General features: G+C 39.9%; 1 protein-coding gene across 4 annotated transcripts in view; it reads left to right on the forward strand.

The window, feature by feature from the left end:
* CNTRL (centriolin) overlaps positions 1-18,702 on the forward strand; it is a 64,753-nt gene that overhangs the window by 36,250 nt on the left and 9,801 nt on the right. For all 4 annotated transcript variants that reach the window (XM_081896257.1, XM_081896256.1, XM_081896255.1 and 1 more), the window contains 18 exons: positions 181-320; positions 2,390-2,567; positions 3,146-3,432; positions 4,948-5,153; positions 5,879-6,071; positions 6,229-6,359; positions 7,324-7,464; positions 8,184-8,310; positions 9,825-9,989; positions 10,820-10,979; positions 11,864-11,979; positions 12,328-12,545; positions 13,703-13,860; positions 14,009-14,082; positions 14,539-14,727; positions 15,646-15,871; positions 16,255-16,460; positions 17,090-17,230. In XM_081896257.1, coding sequence (XP_081752383.1) covers positions 181-320; positions 2,390-2,567; positions 3,146-3,432; positions 4,948-5,153; positions 5,879-6,071; positions 6,229-6,359; positions 7,324-7,464; positions 8,184-8,310; positions 9,825-9,989; positions 10,820-10,979; positions 11,864-11,979; positions 12,328-12,545; positions 13,703-13,860; positions 14,009-14,082; positions 14,539-14,727; positions 15,646-15,871; positions 16,255-16,460; positions 17,090-17,230 — 3,056 coding nt within the window. The remainder of the gene's footprint in view (positions 1-180; positions 321-2,389; positions 2,568-3,145; positions 3,433-4,947; positions 5,154-5,878; positions 6,072-6,228; positions 6,360-7,323; positions 7,465-8,183; positions 8,311-9,824; positions 9,990-10,819; positions 10,980-11,863; positions 11,980-12,327; positions 12,546-13,702; positions 13,861-14,008; positions 14,083-14,538; positions 14,728-15,645; positions 15,872-16,254; positions 16,461-17,089; positions 17,231-18,702) is intronic.

The following is an 18,702-nucleotide window of genomic DNA, read 5'->3' on the forward strand; positions in this document are numbered from 1 at the left end:
AAAAGCACTGCTTTGAGTGTCAACCTCCTTACTACTACATCAGCTATTGAGATTCCATCCAGCAAAGGAAGTATTGGTATAAATGGAATGCTGAGCCTGATTTTTTTTTGGGGGGGAGGGGGGTTCTTTAACTGTAGTCCTCACAAATATAATGGACTAAAAATCTAAATTCTTCTGCAGGCAATAGGGAAGAAATTGACAGTATATTGGATGAAATTGCTGCACTCAGGCATGCTATATCTCACCAGAATGATGCTATCACCAGCATAATGAATCCACTGCAACGGAGGGGCCATCTGTATTATGTGCCATCATCGCAAGTATGAAAACTAGAGTAGCAAATGATGGAAAGGAATCAGATATGGAGATCTTTCCCCACCTGCTTTAGAAGCACTTAAATTAATTTAGAAAAATCATATTCAGAGATAACTTGTAATTTTCCATTAATATAGTTGGGAAAGGTCATTTTATTCAAAGTCCTTTGCCTCAAGGAGGGCCCCTTAAAAACAGGAATTCTCCAAAGTTAACCATTGAAATATTTTGAGCCTTCTGAATCTGAGGCCTAAACTACACATTTATTTAACAAAATTTATATACTGCCCAGTTGTAAAAAGAAAAGTTTACGTTTTTCTTCAATATGACACTGCAGAGGCCAGTTTGTACAGGAGGATCAGGTGGCCAGCCACTCTCCAAATTCTTGCTTTTTCCCTTTCTCAGCCAATTCCCTCACCCCCTTGGATAGCAGGCATGTGGAAACATGCCACAACATGGAGAAAGAAGAAATGCTGCAGCTTCTGATAGCTGTTTGTGATGAAAATATACAGTGGTGCCCCGCAAGACGAACGCCTCGCAAGACGGAAAACCCGCTAGACGAAAGGGTTTTCCGTTTTGGAGGCGCTTCGCAAGACAAATTTCTTTATGGGCTTGCTTCGCAAGACGAAAATGTCTTGCGAGTTCCTGCGGGTTTTTCCCCCTTCCCCCCCTTTTCCTAAGCTGCTTATCAGCTGATCCGCTGATAAGCCGCTTAACAGCTGATTGCTAAAAGCCGCTAATAGCGCTAATCCGCTAAGCTGTCAATGGGCTTGCTTCGCAAGACGAAAAAACCGCTATATGAAGAGCCTCACGGAACAGATTAATTTCGTCTTGCGAGGCACCACTGTATATGCCTTGCACAAATAACTGAATATAAATCTTTACTTGTCAGGCTGGCAACATTTGAACAACAAGTATTATTTACAAAATCCTCCAGACAGTGTCTGCATGAAGTCCCCACACCTGTCACCTTCACAGTGAAGACAGAACTACGTAGGATAACCAACCAACTTCCAACTGCCAGCTGCCATCTCCTTTCTCCAATACCATCTATTCTTTGTGATATACATCCCCAATGAAATTACATTACAAATACTAACAGTTTGTTGAATAGCTTCAAGTTGAGGATTTTCCATAGCAAAATGGCTGCATTTATATGTTTGTCTCCTCTGCAAATGATAGCAGCTCATTTCCATATTGATGTTTGTTTAATTACAATACACATGGATAATCCCCTGTGAACCAGCAATGCTTAGACATGGACTGCCTTCATTTTATTAATAGAATTCTTCGGTTTTTGTGCAGTGCATTTCCAAACATGTTGCACAAATCAGTAACTTTTTGCTTTGTGTGTGTTACACCTGCTTGGAGTTTAACCCAAGCCACCACTCAAAATGAAATTTCTTAGTCAAATCTCAGTCACGTTAGTTGCCACTTTTAATAGGCTTATATATTTATATAATCACTGCTGTTGTTTGTTTATACATGGATAGTTGCTGCATGCTTTTCTGTTTGTGTCCATGTATATTGATCAAGAAGCATATACTTTCAGGCAGCATAGTGTTGTCCTAGTGTTGGCTATTCATTGTAAATACCGCTTACTAGAACAAAAAAACTTTCTGTGATTTGCAAGACAGTCTAAAATACTCACTTAAAATACCAATCAAAAATGGAAACAAGAGACATTAAAAAATGAAAATATAAAATAAAATCAGTATTTTTTAAGGACTTACATCTACTAAAATAAAAAATGCATGCCTGGGTATGTTTGCTGGAACAGAAATGTTTTTAGCAGATAGTTAGACATGTTTAGCTTGGTGGAAGAGCTAACTTTGGCATTGACCAAACTATTAACTAGCTTATCTAAGTTGCACATAGGATAGTATTTCCTTCCTTCTGCCTTTAGATTTTTTTCACATTTGATGAATGGCCCTTGTTCACCTGTCTTTGCCTTGAACTCTTCCAGTTCCTTATCAAAGAGCACACAGATGGCAGCAGGGACTGTCTCCATGTAATATTTGCCTCAACACAAATTGTTCATTATTCTTTCTTTCACTTTCTTAAAAATGTTTTAAAGACATCCACTCCTGCATCTCAGAGTACCAAGGATTCTGGTGTTGGCCTGCAGTGTCCTATGTTGACCCCAATAAAAAAAGGGCAGAGCAAGAAGGAATGTTCCATGTGTCCTGCTGCCAGAGGGTGCTTGGTGCATGCAGCAGGCAGGAGTGACCTGCAAGACTCTCCTTCCAATGGAGGTAAGTCAGTTGGTTTGTCTTCCCGTGTCTGGCAGTTGTTCTTGTGCTTTTGTTCATGGCTGTCTAGCAAGAAACTGTTCTCTGTTGGTGTAGGAAAGTCACCAGGTTGGCCTTTTCTCCTCTTGCTAGCTGAAGAGGCATGGAGGAAAGCTAAGATAGCTGTCTTCTTAGAACCCCTTTCTGCCTTCCTACTTTGAAGCCTGGCATGGGCAGACCACCCTATTTTTGTAGCCATTCTTAACCAATATCCTGACTGCATAGGAGCAGCTCCATATATATTGCTCTTATGTATTGCTATTCTAGAGATTATTTGTTATAATATTTTATTTTTTGATAAGTATGGCCTATTTAATAGCCCCCCCCCATTTTTCATCATGGCACATAAAAGTATTTCATAAAATTGCAATAAAATTAGACAGGTAAACAACAAAAAATAACATCAAATATATAATCAACTTATTAATTTTATGTATCTTATCATTTTTATCGTGTTTCTGTCCCCATCTTATATTGAGGGCTTTTAAACTATGCCTTTAATCTCTTAATGTGGATTATTTTTGTTGAAACCCAAAATTCAGGGATCCAAGAAAATGGAGAAGTGAAGATTCACAGTGCCTCATCTTTTGTGCCACCCCCTGGCTCCATCATTTACACTCTGCTTCCAGATGGTGCTCCAGCCCCTCCAGCAACAGTGGTGTGTGGCCCACCTTCTCCTGTCTCTGCCAATGGAGGACCACTTGCTGCTACTACAGTTATATATGGTTCATGTCCTGCTGGAGCTCAGCTTGTATATAGCCCTCTTCCTGCTAACTGTTCAATGTCTTTTGGAACACATCACTGCAACATACCTGAGCATCATAACTTGGTAAGATTCTCGGCTCATTTGAAATTAGAGTAAGCATTTTGCCTTCCCATTTTCAGCAATGGGAGGGAATTAACTGTGTCACCCCCAGAGCTGGTTTCTGAGATGTGATTGAGAAATGAAGATGTTTAGGACGTGTTCTTCAATATTTTCCACCTCTCTGCTGGTAAAATGACTACACCAGTGGAGTTTCTGTAGGTGGGGGCCAAGTGTCATCCTGTTGAGATACCTACATTTTCACTGGCAGAGCAGCACTTACACTAGCGACTAGAAGTTCCTTGGGCCCCTTAGTCAGCAAACTGGTGAGGCTAAGATTTTTCCCTTAGCCAGGAGTTTATAATTTTTTAAGACCAACTGATTTCAGCTTTATAAAGAAGACTCTTTTTCTTACTGAGTCTTTCAAACAGGAGATTTCCAAACTTCATGTTGGTGACACACTTTTTAGACAAAGAATCATTTCGCAACACAGTAATTCAGTTCTACTAGCGAACCGGAGATTCCAGACCCAGGTGGAGCAGTCACACAACACACCTACACACTGCTGCCGACACACTAACGTGTCATGACACACAGTTTGAAAAGCTCTGATGTGTAGTAATGTACTTTGCACATATTGGGAGAGAAGTACCAGCTGATAACACATGTTGCCAGCAGTGCATCTTTTTGTGTAGAAGTAAATTGTGAGTATATTCTTAGAAATAAGTATTTACCAATACTGTAGGTAATTCCAGGAAACTGAATCAATATAAAACTAGGGGTTTATTCTTTCTCTTTGGAAGTCTATATATATCCATTTTGTTTTATATATCTGCAATTGCCGTATTTTATGTAAAATACACTAAACCTCAAGAACGGGTACAAATGGTTACCTGCAGCACAGTTTTCCAGGCATTATTATTTCTATTTCACTTTCATGTAGTGAACACTATAATAACTGATGCTGAGATTCATATCTAAATATACAGTGCACAGAGCCATGGCCAATTGTGACTTCCCAGGTTGTCTCTGCCATGTGCTTCCACATCCTTTCAGACATGTATCTTCATTTCAGATCTTTCTCTGGTCTGATTCACACATAATGCTTAATAATAATTAATAAAACTTAGATGAAGCTGAGGCATCTGGCAGATGTTCACTTAAATTTTGGTTTAACACATCACAGAATAGTTAAAAGCACCAGCAAAAGCCTCTAGAGCAGTCTGATTTTTTGCAACTCACAGCTTTATAGCTTTTCATCAGGGACAGTCCTTTATAAACCTAGGTTAATAAGCAATCTTTAACCTTTGTTAATAAAACCATAGTTAAGCTGCTGGGCTGGGTTCACACATGACACTAAGCTGCAGTTTAATATACCATAGTTTAATAAACCATGGTTTAGCATTCTGTGTCAATCAGACCACTGTTCAATGCACATCATGCAGTGAACATGCTGGAAGCATCATGTCAGCAAGTGAAGCTCCCTTATATAATCAGCAAGAGTAACCGTTTAATTGCACTGTTTATATTCATCTGTTGCAGGAGAACGAAATCTCAAGGCTAAAAGACAGCATAGAAAACTTAAAGTCTCAACCCAAAAGCAGTTGTCCTAGATCCTCTCATCGTGAACATGATCAAGAGATGGATGAATTGCATCGGGGCATTCAAGATCTGTTGAATGAAAGAGAAGAGCTGGAGTACCAAGTAGCAGAGCTGCGTAGAATAGCCCAGAAACGGAATAAGCGAAAGTGAGGATGCTGTATTAAATCTTTAACAAGTCTCCTAAGTATTTTTCCCTCTTTGCTCTCCACTCAACAGTGCCACAGAAGCCTGTCGTGTATGCGCTTTCAGCAGGAAGAATCTAAAAACTCCCTGTAGGACGTTGCTTTCTTCCAAATCAAATTGTCCAGTTCAGTATTGCTTACTTTGACTGGCAGTGACTTTCTGGGATCTCAGGAAGAAGAAATCTCCCATCACATGCATAGTGTTCTTTTCTTCTTGCAACTCAGCCCAACTCCTCCACTTCTGTGTACAGTATATTGGGGGTGAAAGTTGAATGGCCACCTGCTTACCATGACACAGTCCTATTTTGGTTCAAACAAGTCATCCACCCCCTGCCCAGTTGAACTTGCCTGCCCATCTTTTATTTTACTTTGCCCACAGATTTCTTCCAGTGTGAGATCCTTTACCCATAGGGTAGTTGCTCCCCCCCTTTTTTTTAGAGCTGTGGAGAAAGTAATAGTATAGGGTTGCAGTATTGGGGGAAACAGTGCTTGAGTTCCCAAGGGTCAGCCACTTTTTGTTATTGTTTTTAGAAAGCTATATAGGGAGATCAGCTAAAATTGAGAGAAATACAGGGAGTGGGACTTGGGTTTTTGTTTGGATCACCTTCCTTAAGAGAATCTAGAATTTTAAAAAGCTATTGATGGCTATTCACTTTCTGCATTAACTTCTTAATCCTCTTGTGTTTTAGAGACTTCATTGATGGGCATCTGAGTGGCCTGATTTCAGAACTGGAGTTAGAGAAATCTCTCCAGCACCATGAAAACATTGTGGATGAAATAGAATGCATAGGAAAGACTCTCCTAAAACGACAGGCAGAACTCAGGGAGGCCGACAGACTTCTTGCTGAAGCTGAAACTGAACTTGAAAATACTCGGGGCAAAGTAAGGATTTTTATTACTTTGTTTCAGGAAGATGCAGAGAAACTTTGAATTACAAAGGAGATCTTAGAACTCCCCACATCTCTACACTTTGGCTACAAGTAGAATAGTAGTATATGAAATAGGAGGTATTTTTTTCTAATGCTTTTTCTTTCTCTAGACCAAAGAGACTATTCAGAAATACAACAGTGCTAAGCAGCATTTGTCTCGGATGGAGAAAGAAGCTGAAGAGCTTGAACGGCGGGCTCAGGTGATGGCTCTGAAGCTTGTAAATGCAGATCAGCAACTAAGGTAAACCAGAAATGTTAACATCACATTATTTGGTCCTATATAGCAAGGGTGGTCATGCTGTGGTTTAGGGGGCACTTGTGGCTTCTGGGCAGATGCACCACACATGACTGAAGAAAGATAGAAGCTACACACTTGTTTATGGTTTCACTGGATCCCCTCATTCACCACAGCGACTATGTAACAGCTACTCGGTGAAAGGGACTAGAGTGACAGGCAGACAAAGATACCCTGGTTTCTGGATCAGCTGGGAGCCTGTTACAAATGACACGATTGTTTTAATTTTTTTAATAATGCAGCTGCTTTGGTAAGAGTCATCAATATTTCATTAATAATAATAATAATAATAATAATAATATCTTTATTGTCATTGCCCCCTCTCAGGGACAACGAAATTACTTGAACGAAATTTCATTAATAGTGTTGGTTTGTTTTCATGGTATTCTTAGTCATTTTATTATATGCCTCATCTGGAGCTTATTTGAGCCAGCATCCTATATACTAATAGCAAACTCAGCCTCAAAGTGTGGATCCTTATGTAGGACAAATAGAACAATTGTCTCATAACAGGGATATATTAGCAGGCTAAAGCTGGGATGGGGGGGGGGGGAATACACCCCTCCAACAGCCCGGTAAAAGTTGAGCATGTTCAATAAAGTTAATGGAAGTTGATGAGAAAGTTCCGGTTCTGCATGCATACATGTCTCACCACATCATCTGTCTTCGAGACACAAGCTGGGGCCAAAGCAGCTAGGTAGGGTGTACTCACTTTAAAGTGATCGGTGTATTGTGGGTGTTGGCTGCATGAGGATTATGAAGTTTTGTTCTTTTGTCTTAGATTCTAGAACTTTGAACTTTGATGGCCCATGATTTAAAAATAAAAACCCTATAAGAATTTGGACCTATCATTGCAATGCTATTCAAAAGCAATCAGCACTAGAAAGAGGTTTTTTTTAATGCCTTTCAGATTGCTTCGGGCAGATGCAAAGGACCTAGAAGACCACAAGATAGAACAAGAAGGGATTCTGAAGGAAATCAACAAAGTTATATCTGCAAAAGATTCTGAATTTCAATCCTTGAGCCAGAAGATTGAAATATTGACTGAAAGGCAAGTTAAATTGGTTTGGTTTCAAACTCAAGTATGTGAAAGATCAATTTTTCTGGTTAATTAAGGCAGTCCATAAGAGTTTTTGTTTTTAATTCACTTCAAAAAAAATCCTCTTGCTACTTTATACTGCAACAAATGCTCATAATATGATACTCCAAAAAGAGCCACACATAAACAAACAAATACATTTGTCACTACCTCTGAAATATGCCTACACTTGGAACAGTCTCCACCTCTCTACAAGTCCTCACTGTTCAAACTTGGTGTTGTGAAAGACTAGATTCTAGTCCTAGAAAGGGGGTGGCAGAAAGAGAAATAAAAGGGATGACCCTGCCCATTGGTGACATATGCCACCCCAAAAGTAAATGAGGCCTTCAGTAGAATACAGGGTTCCCCATTCCTGAACTAGAGCTTTGTTCTTCATTTGAGCCTCACACCAGGCCCACCTATTTAGATATTCCTATCCTCTCTCCTCTTTAAATTTGTCAGCTGCTCTCAGTGGCTACCAGTACACCAGGCCCTAGAAATTCTCTCCTGACAGCAGTGTGCTTCAATGGGCATGTGGCATCAGCAAGAGAGGCTGATTGGATGCTGAGATGAACTGAACCAGTGACAGTTCCATGTGGCTGACTAGCTCAGCAATTCAGATGATCAGCACCAGACCACAGCGTATTTTCATTTCCTCAAAAAAACTTTTTTTTGCTTCTAAACATTTCTAGCCTTCAGAAGCTGCAAGCAGATATACAAGTTGCAGAAGGTAATGAAGATCACCACCTCCAAATTCTTAAAGAAGCAGAGAATATTCTTCGGAGCAAAAAGAGTGATCTAGTCAGGCTGAAGGATCAGGTGAGTAGAATTGGTAGTACAGCAAATCCTTCCTCACTTTGAAATGCAAGTGGCCCAAGATGCCAGGCCCAAGGGTAGCTTTCATGAGAAGGGCAGAAGTCATTTTTACTGACCAAAGAGAATGAAATATATCAATCTTATTAGCTCACTTATTGTTTTTTTAAAATAAAGCATCTACAGTTACTAAGTACTGTAGAAACCTTTAAATGATCACAGGCTTTGCTATCAGGTTTTCAACCTAAAGGCAAACACAAGATACGTTGGCGAGGAAAGTGAATGAAGGTCATTCGAAAGCAGCCATAGTGAACAAATGTGTCTTATGGAGGTGCTCAAATGCAAGCATGAAGAGAGCTAGATGTGAAATGGAATAGGAAAAGGGAATAGAAAGTCATAACTAGAAAATTGGTACTTGCAGAGTGAAAGAGGATCACATAGGAAAAGAAGATAGTTGTACAATGAGGCATTTGAGAACTCATATTTTAGTCTAGGGTGATCTCACAGTAAATCAGTAGAAAAGAAAAAAGATACATCAACTAAATATAAATATATTTATGTTATAAAATGTACATGAGAGGGCCTGTTTGTTTGTTGCTTGCCAACAGCAGACTTCACACTCATAGGGCCCCTGCACCTGTTTCCCCTGCTGGAGCTCAGCATTTCTTTTTTTTTTTAATCTGTGACCCCTTTTAGCTAACATAAAACAACCCCCTCCCTTCAAACCTGGCTCCTCAAAAATAAAGGGGTCAAAATGTTGTGACTATTAATTAGAAAGAAAATTCATGGCTTAATAATGAAAAAAAAAAGTTTTTAAAAAGTGCACTGTGCATGATAAACTGCTGTGCACAGTAGATCATCCGGTGCAGTGCTTGCAAGATCATGCCAAATGTGCAACTGTGATGGCATGCAGATCATGTAATAAGCTGCATGCAGTCTTCTCACCTTCTGAATTCTTTTGTATTTTAATGTGCTTTGTTGTTTTTTACTAATAGTGTGTGTGTGTGTGTGTGTGTGTGTGTGTGTGTGTGTGTGAAAATCCCACCCTGAGATGTTCATATGCCCCCTTGGGGGTATATCCCCCTGCTGAGAAACACTGCTTATAGGTGGTAGTGATTGTGGTGGTGGTGATGATAAGTATTTACGTAGTACTTTAGGGTGTTCCCAAAATATAAAAATAATGTACAGTATTATCTCAGTAATCCTTATAACAATCCTATAGACTTACTGTTTAATCTCTTTATTGAAGTTAGGAAGGGAGCAGGGAGGGGGGTTAGGGATTTACAGACAGAATCATGGACTGCCTGAGACTACCTTGTGAGTCCACAACCAGGAGTGAACTTCAAAACAAAATCCCCTTAGCCCAATAGCTCAGCCATCACACTCAATCAGCTCTTGAGAGTAGCAAGTGTCCTCTGCTCAAAGAATCTCAGAGGTCACATAGGGAGTGCATTGTCCCAAAGTGTGACCAATAAAGACCTACATTGTGTTTTTCCCTCCCCCTCTCCTCATTTTTGTAGACTGCAGCTGAACAGCAGGAGCTGCTAATTTTGGACAGACTGCTTGGTCAAAAAAATAAAGAGCTCCTCCTTCTCCAAGAGAGCATTGCCCAGAAAAATGCTGCCCTAACAGAAGCTCTTGGGCATGGTGAAGCTGAAGTGGCTGAAAAACGGCGACAAATAAAGGTTTTCTAGTCTCTTGTTTATTTTGAAGCCAATTTGGATTTTTCTTGGATACTGTTTCCTTTTGAAGGTTTATATTGAAACTATTCCATTGTCTTAAGTCACAAAAATTGTGAATGAATGTCCAGCTGATAGTTACAACAATTTGAATTTTGTAAGTAAGATTATTAGGGGTTGTATCCAATGCTAGTTTTACTCAAGAGTAGACCCATTGAAAGTACTGTGCATAAATTACCAGTAGTCATTTTTTATTTTCAGTGGGTTTACTCTTGAGTAGAATTAGCATTGGCTATCATGCTAAGGTTGCAGTCCTGTTCACACTGACCTGGAAGTAAGTTCCATTGAACCTAATGGGTCTTGCACAGTACTCCACTAGGGGTGGAGGAGAAATTCAATTCTGATCTCACTTATAGGCGAATCTACCTAATTCACTCTTCTTAAAATGTTATGCAAACTGTAACGCAGCCATTATTTGAAAATCACACTTCTCTGAATTTTGCAATACAGTTCCATGGCCTAATAGTTTATAAAACAATGCATATACTAGGGCAAAGTGTACATAAAATCATTACTGTCAGGGAAATAGCATTGCAAAATGTGTATATCCGGGAAAATTACATACAAACATGTATATTAAGAGAAAGTCATTAGAATGCTAATGAATTTACATGAGGACTTTTTTAAAAAATTGGAAACTGGTGTAGAATATGGAGAATAGAACTTAAGATTGGAAAACTGAGAGAAACCAAAATTGACAGATTCACCCATCCCTAAACGGTACTGTCTGTAGAAGCATAATTTTTAAGCATGGCAATTTTTGTTCTTTTGCTTAGGAAGTAAAGTCTTTTCTAGAGGATCTGAGTGTTCAGAAAGGAGAACTCAATGCCCAACTAAGTGAGAAAAGATCCCAACTTTCTCTAGTAACTCAGGATATCCAAAAAGAGGAGGAGAAATTGCAAGACGTCCTGGGGCAAATAATGAAGCATAAGACAGGTTTGGCTTAAAATGATTGCTATTTTCTTCACAATATACCCTTATTTGCAAAAACAACCAGGTGACAAAATCGTGGGTTGCTGTTCCAATGATTAAGCTAATTGCTTGGAACAACTAAGAAGAGAGACCAAAATCAGTTGGCTTAAACATAGGTTTCTTGCTTCTTAGGTTATTTGATTGGGGATAGTTTAAAACTTTGAAATAAAGATGAATGTTGTTTCAAAGCTATTCCCAAGACTAGTTTTGCATGAGAATGCATTGGACAGCACTAACACCGTGTGAGGAATGTTTAGCTGACAGTTCTGCATGGTTAACAGGGCTACTTGAAGTCTCTTCTCTAGCAGCCTCTGGCTAGTTGCACATATCTTAGTTTTTGACAGGGGACGTGGGACAGATCCCGTCTTCAGACCCCACACCTGCTGGAAGGCTACAACTTTTGCAAGATCTCTGTTCCTCTATATAAATATTGCAAATGAGGATCAAATCTAGACAGAATGTGATTTCATAGGTTGTGTAAATTCACAATGAAAAAATTATGTATAAAGCTCCCCTCCACCAATTCAGGGCTTAAGCTTGTCTGGCCCAGTATGGTAAGGAGCTTAAGCCTCCAGAAGTTGTTGGGCTCCAGCTCCCTTCTCCCATCAACTACAGCCAGCATGGTGAAGTCAGGGGTGATTGGAGCTGGATATCAGCAACTTCTGGAGGGTTGCAGGTTCCCAGCCCCAGTTCCAATAGGGGGGGTCTTCACCAGCATTATTATCTGAGGGTTTTTTATTGTTGATGTTTAAACTGGAGATAGTAGAAACTGATCCTGGGGGGCTGTGTATGATTCAGTTGGCTTATTTGAAACTTACCTAGTTTTGTTTCTCCTGTCAAATTATTAGAACTCAGGCATGTTCTTGAAATGTTGTGCCTCAAAAATGATGAACTAGAAGGCCTAAAACTCCAGCAAAGCCAAAAAGTTAATGAATTGGAAAAAATGCAAGTTGCAGTCCTGGAGGTAAGTGAGGGTTCATTTTGCCATGATTCATACGAGAGAGAAAACATTTTACAGAGCAGCTTGCAGGCATCTCTTATCTCAGCAAGATCTATGTTCACACATTACCTTTATAAGTTCTATCCCATAGGTAAGCTATATGGAAATGACATAGGAAGTGTGGTTTCTCAAACTTACTCAAAGTATCAGTAGGGCAGTCAGAGTGCAGGTTTATGAAAACTTTCATAAGTATGTATCCTAAAACAAAGGAGCTGGAATAATAGTGTACATAAAGCTATGTCCTACTAGGCACAAGGCAAGCATGGCAAATAGGAGCACTGCTCCACTGTTTCATTTGTGTTTAATTTCTAGAAGAAACTTGAGTTGGAGACTCTCCAGCAAGCATCTCAGCAGCAGTGCAGGGAAGTGGAACGTCAAAGGCAACTTCTTGAGAGGGCTCAACAAGACACTGAGAGGCTTAGTTCCCAGCTCCATTCTCTGCAAAACAGTATCAAGGCACTGAGCACTGAGAAGCAAAAGCTGGAAGAAAACTGTGAGAGTCTAGAGGAGAAATTGTCGCAAACCAAAAGGTGAAGGGGAAATGTTGCTTAGAAAAAATATATTGTGGTATTATGAAGGAGATTCTCTTTTTGGATAATTCCGTGATTTTGTGGCATGATTTTTGTTCTCTGGATTGGGTAAAGGAGGCGTCCACTAATGGGTTAAGTCTTTTTCCATCCAGCAATTTTGTAGACTATCCACTTCCTTCTGGTCACTCCCCAGTTTCCATTTGTGGCCTAGCCTGTAGGCAGAAATCTGATGGGGGGAAATGAAAACTTTTCACTTGAGGAAAATAAGTATAAAGAAGATAGAGGGGAGCATGACACTTGGAAAGAATCTGGCATGAACATGCAAGCATCAGGTTAGGCTTGAAAAGCTTGGATGGGAACTGTGTGGGAATAAGTGAGAGGTAGACCAGTGCTTCTTTCATTCCAGAGAATGTACTTCTTTTCTCTGATAAGCTGAAACATGTGCATAGGAAGGCAATATGATCTAAGGTCTAGAAGCCAAGCCTTATGAGGAACGGTGGAAGGAGCTGGGTATGGTTAGCCTGGAAAAGAGAGTGAGACCAGATATGATATCCATTTTCAAATATCTCAAGGGCTGCCAAATGGAAGATGGAACAAACTTGTTTTCTCCTACTCTAGAGGGTAGGACTCAAACCAATGGCTTAAAGTTTACAAGGAAGGAGATTCCAACTAAACACCAGAAAAAACTTTCTAACAGTAAGAGCTGTTTGACAATGGAACAGTCTTCCTCGGGAGGTTGTGGTCTCTCCTTTCTTGGAGGTTTTTAAGCAGAGGTTGGATGGCCATCTGTCATGGATGCTTTAGCTGTGATTCCTGCATTGCAGGAGGTTGGAGTAGATGACCCTTGGGGTCCCTTCCAACTCTATGATTCTGTGTTTCATGGGGCCACTAGTGTTTATTTTAAAAAAAGCATGCAGTAGCCAATCACCAGATTGCTATATACCAGGGACAGGGAACCTGTGTACTGGAAACTAGTAGTATAAACTTTATTAATATGCTCTAAAATAGCTGTTATGGCTCAAAAGTCCTGGTCAACTTGAGATCTTTTTGGTGATGACCGCTCTGTATTCCCACTTTAATGTTTGCAAGGAAATTTAAACTTGTCAGAAATATCAACATGAACCCAGAATAAAAGTTTATCTTATCCCATTTTACAGATCCTTGGCTTCTGCTGAAGATAACAATAAAGCCACTCTCACCAGCATAGAGAAAATGGACTTAGAGGTCCAAAAACTGCAGCTTGATATTAACCAACTACAAAAGCACAAAATGCTTTTGAATGGCAACATTACTGACTTACAGAAGCATATTCATGGTAAATAATAGCTTCCCGGATTCCAACAAAATAGTCATCCTTTTAAAATATATGCCTAATGTATGGAATTTCTTTCCATATCCAGTATTTGCACCTTCCTAGATTATTGTATTTTCTTTCAACGAGCTGTAAAATGTATTTTCTGTAGAAAAAAAGGAGGAACTGAATATTTTGAAGACTGAACTGAATGATTCCAGGCAGCATCTTCAACTATTGGAACAGGTTGGTTTGTAGCATTGGAATATAACGACAAGAAGCCTACAACTGTATTGAAAGAGGAAGCCTTTATCAAAAAACAACCCAATCCTCTCTGTGCTTAACTTGGGTTTATTTCCCATTATGTTGGAAGCTGCCAAAAAATGGCTTGGGAAACCCAGTCATATTGGTGGGGCAAAAGTAATAAATAATAGGTGGTGGTTCAAAGGGATTCATCTTCCAAATAAACACACATGGTCTGAGAGAAGGCATCTACAAATATGCCATTTTGAGAGTTGTGACTGCAGTTTTTCACGTATGGTGTGAGCCTAGCCTCATGCATGACATCATTGCTTGGCAGCAGTGGTCATTTTATAGGTACCTGAAGTCTCACGGCTGAAACATGTTGGAGTGCAACATTTATTTGCATGTGTTTCCTTTTTTGTGTTTTGTTTTCTGGATTTTCTTGCTGTGAAATGACAGGATGTGAAAAATGCCACAAAGCAAAAAGAGGAGCTACTTCAAGAACAAGCAGCTCTGAAAGACACCATAACAGAATCTTCAAGAAAGTGCAGGGAATGCCAGGAAATACAGAAGAGGAAGGAGAACGAGCTGCAGAAGCTTTGCAAGGAAATAGAAGAGCATGAACTACAACTGAGCAAACAGGAGATGGTATGTGTTGCTCTCTCATGAATGATCTGCTCAGCTTGTTTTCTTCATTTTAAAAGAATCCAAACTGACTAGTTCTAGAATATAAGGGTAACTCATCTTTAAGACACCAGCTCTAAGTAAATCCATTTATAGAGTGGGAGCCCAATTAGAAAACGTATATTCTGATCTCGAGGAGCATAAACTGCTGCCTTGTGCTTAATCTGAACTATAATCCATATTTTGAGTGGCAGCAGCTCTATGAGATCTAAGTAGGAATCTTTCCCAGTCCTTTTGATTAGAGGGGCCAGAAATCAACTTGTCACCTTTTGCATATAAAGCATGTGTTCTTTCACTGAGCTGTGACCTTTCCCCAGTTACTTCCTAAATTTAAATACAGTAATCAAAGTGTTTATCTGAGGATGATGGATGATAATCCCATATTCCATACTGGGAGGAGCAGGCAAGAGGATCCCCTGGTCCTCTTGTCGTCTCTTGAGTGCTTGCCTTTTCTTGGCCTTGTGCGTTTCCTATTGTGCATTTTGTGAGCTGCTGTTTTTTCACCCACCGTACCTCAGCCCAAAAGAACTGTTTTGACCTCCCTTCCAGCCGAAGTCCACCCACATCCTCCACCTGGTTGTGATGCTCTGTGATAATAGCAAGAAAGAGCTATGTCTTCATCAAGTAGAGTCTTTATGGAGTGGTTGGGCAGGGGACATCCTTCCCTGGCCCCAATTAACCCTGAGATACTGTGTTAGAATTTAAAATACCTTGCATAAAATGTATCAAGCTCCACTTTGAAAAAGGGAAATTTTCAGCTCAGAGCTTTTATATGACTAAAGAGACAGAAAGAAGAGCAGCTGCCTTTGAAGGTCAATCCCCACCCCTGCACCCCACCCCTTGCAATTGAAGGTTCACTCTTGACGTGTTGTCCTTGGCCAGGTCCTTCATCACCTCAGGGAGGACATACAACGTGAAGAAAAGAAGCTGGAGAAATGCGCAGCTGAACTGAAGGATCAGAAACAGCTGTTGGAACAAGGACTAGCAGAGCAGCAATACCAGCTGGAACAAGCAATTGCTAAAGTTCAAGGAAAAGAAGAACAGATCCAGAAGCTTCAAAAGGAGGAGTCATGGTGCAGAGCTCTTGAAGAAACAGTCAGCAAAACCCGTACGTTGAGATAAAGGCTGCAAAGGCCACTGGTGCATTTATATAAATTTACTTTTTTTATTAAAAAAAAAAGTATATGAAGAAGTCCTAATATAAACTCTGTAGTATTATGGCCTCATTGTGGATGTGGAACTCTCAGATTGAGATACACACTGAACTGTACAATCCCTGGATAGTCATAGTCTCAAAAGAACCTTGTGAGATAGGTTCAAATGCTTCTCTAACCTCCTTAGCGAAAGGGAAGGATGTACATGTAATAATTAAAATTGCAGACAGTATGTAATATTTTAAAATTGCAAAAGTACTTCTTCACTATATAGAGAACTGAAATTTGGTATATGCTTTTCTGGTGACATAGGCTGAATGAATCTTCTTAATTCCAGGACATCAGCTCTCTGAAAAAGAACTGAAGTTGCAAGAAAAAAATGGTGAGGTTTTATCCCTCCAAAGGGAGCTAGAACTCTCAAAAGCCAAGGAGACAGTGCTCCATGATCAGATTCAAACTGAGAGGGAAAAGGCTGAAAAGCAAATAGAAGGACTGAAGGAAGCCATCAAGATGCAGAAGGCCCAACTTGAGAGAGCACTTCATGTAAGTGATTTTGTTGTAATAAAAAATGTGATAGTTGGTTGAACTTGATTCCCACTGAAATCAATGGGACTCGGCTGCTTCATTTCAATGGAATATAAATTCAACCAGTTTAGGCTGCAATCTAAATCTCCTTTACACCAGATTGAGGGAAGGGGGTGTATTGGAAGGAGGTACCCCAGTGAGGGACTGAACAAGCCTAGGATTCACTAGATCCTAAGCTGGCCCCACTGTTGCTACGTTGTAGGCCTCCTCTTTATAAAAAAACTTGTGATGTAGGTCAGTATTATTATTATTATTATTATTATTATTTTATTTTATTTCTACCCCACCCATCTGGCTGGGTTTCCCCAGCCACTCATTACTGTTGGGGAGGGGAGAGTTCACCCAAAGCCATCTTCTGACTCCTTGGCAAGGTTAAAGCTAAGCTGTTCACAGGTCACTCTATTAGCTGCTTCAATCACATGTGCATAATTTAATGTCATTTGCCATGGGTTGGGCCCTGTCAAAGCACTGTTACCTGGATGGTAATTATCATGCCAAGTTTTTGTTTCACAAGAGCATAACTGTTCATCTGAAGGGAAACAAAATATAAAACTGTGAACATGCGCACCCACCAATTTTTATTTTAGGAACAAAAACAGGAAAACCACTGTTTGCAAAAAGAAGTTGCCTCCATAGAGCAAGTGGCACAAGACAACCACCTGCGAGCAAAGCAGCTTATGAGGGACCTTAGCCAGATCCAAGTGGAGTACATGCAGCTCAAATCACAGGTAGGACTTGGATCCAACAAACTGCCTCTCTATGATGCGCTACATCCTGCAGAAAGGTGGGCAATTCCACCTTCCTCTGCATTTTTTATTTTTTTTTTAATATAATTTTTATTAGGTTTATAATATACAAAATTCAAATTGCAAATACATGTTTCCATAAATCTAATGGACTCCCCCCATCTTCCGAGCACTGCATTCTCTGTAAATCCAAAACCTCAGCAATTTGTTGACTTATTTTAAACATAATAATATATCTTCCATTTTATCGTGATATCTGGTCTCTAAACATTTCAATCCAAATCCATTAATTTTTAGTTTCAACACAATAAAATTATTTCATTACACCACTTCTGTCTTGTTGTGCCTTATTTACCAATTCAAAAATTTACCGATACTGAAGCTGTACTTTCCTAGAAAGGAGCATTTTTTAACATTCATACAACTTATAATGCTTTTTCAAATAGTCCTTAAATTTTTCCCAAACTTCCTCCGTTTCTTCTTCTCCCGAGTCTCGAATTCTGCCAGTCATTTCAGCCAGTTCCATATAGTCCATCAGCTGCGTCTGCCATTCTTCCAGTGTGGGTAGATTTTGTGTCTTCCAGTGCTTTGCCATCAAGATCCTTGCTGCTGTAGTAGCGTACATAAAGAAAGTTCTATCTTTCTTGGCCACCCTCTGGTCTACCATGCCCAGGAGGAAGGCCTCCGGTTTCTTGGGTACGGTAAATCTAAGCACCTTTTTTAGTTCATTATGTATCATCTCCCAGAAGGCCTTCACCTTCGGGCAGGTCCACCAGAGGTGTAGAAATGTCCCTTCCTCTTCTTTACACTTCCAACATTTATTATCAGACAGGTGATATATCTTTGCAAGCTTGACTGGGGTCATGTACCACCGGTATGTCATTTTCATAATATTTTCCTTCAAGGCACTACATGCCGTGAATTTCATTCCGGTGTTCCATAACCTTTCCCAGTCTTCAAACATAATGTTATGCCCCAAGTCCTGCGCCCACTTTATCATGGAGGATTTAACAATCTCATCCTGTGTATTCCATTTAAGCAGCAAGTTGTACATTCTCGAAATTAGCTTAGATTTTGGCTCAAGCAACTCTGTCTCTAGTTTCGATTTTTCCTCCTGGAAACCCACTTTTTTGTCCGCTTTAAAAACTTCCTGAATTTGAGCATAATGCAACCAATCTCGCACCTTGTTTTTTAACTTTTCCATACTCTGCAACCTCCATTTATCTCCAATTTTTTCAATTATTTCCCAATATTTAGGCCAGTGGGCCTCCATATTGAGTCTTTTACGTGCTTTGGCCTCCATCGGTGAGAGCCACCTCGGAGTTTTACTCTCCAATAAGTCTTTATATTTTGACCAGACCATAAAAATTGCCCTTCTGACAATATGGTTTTTGAACAATTTATGAACTTTAACCTTGTCATACCACAAATATGCATGCCACCCAAAAGCATTA

This window comes from Podarcis melisellensis, assembly GCF_964234715.1.
Source record: "Podarcis melisellensis genome assembly, chromosome: Z".
Classification (NCBI taxonomy): domain Eukaryota; kingdom Metazoa; phylum Chordata; class Lepidosauria; order Squamata; family Lacertidae; genus Podarcis; species Podarcis melisellensis.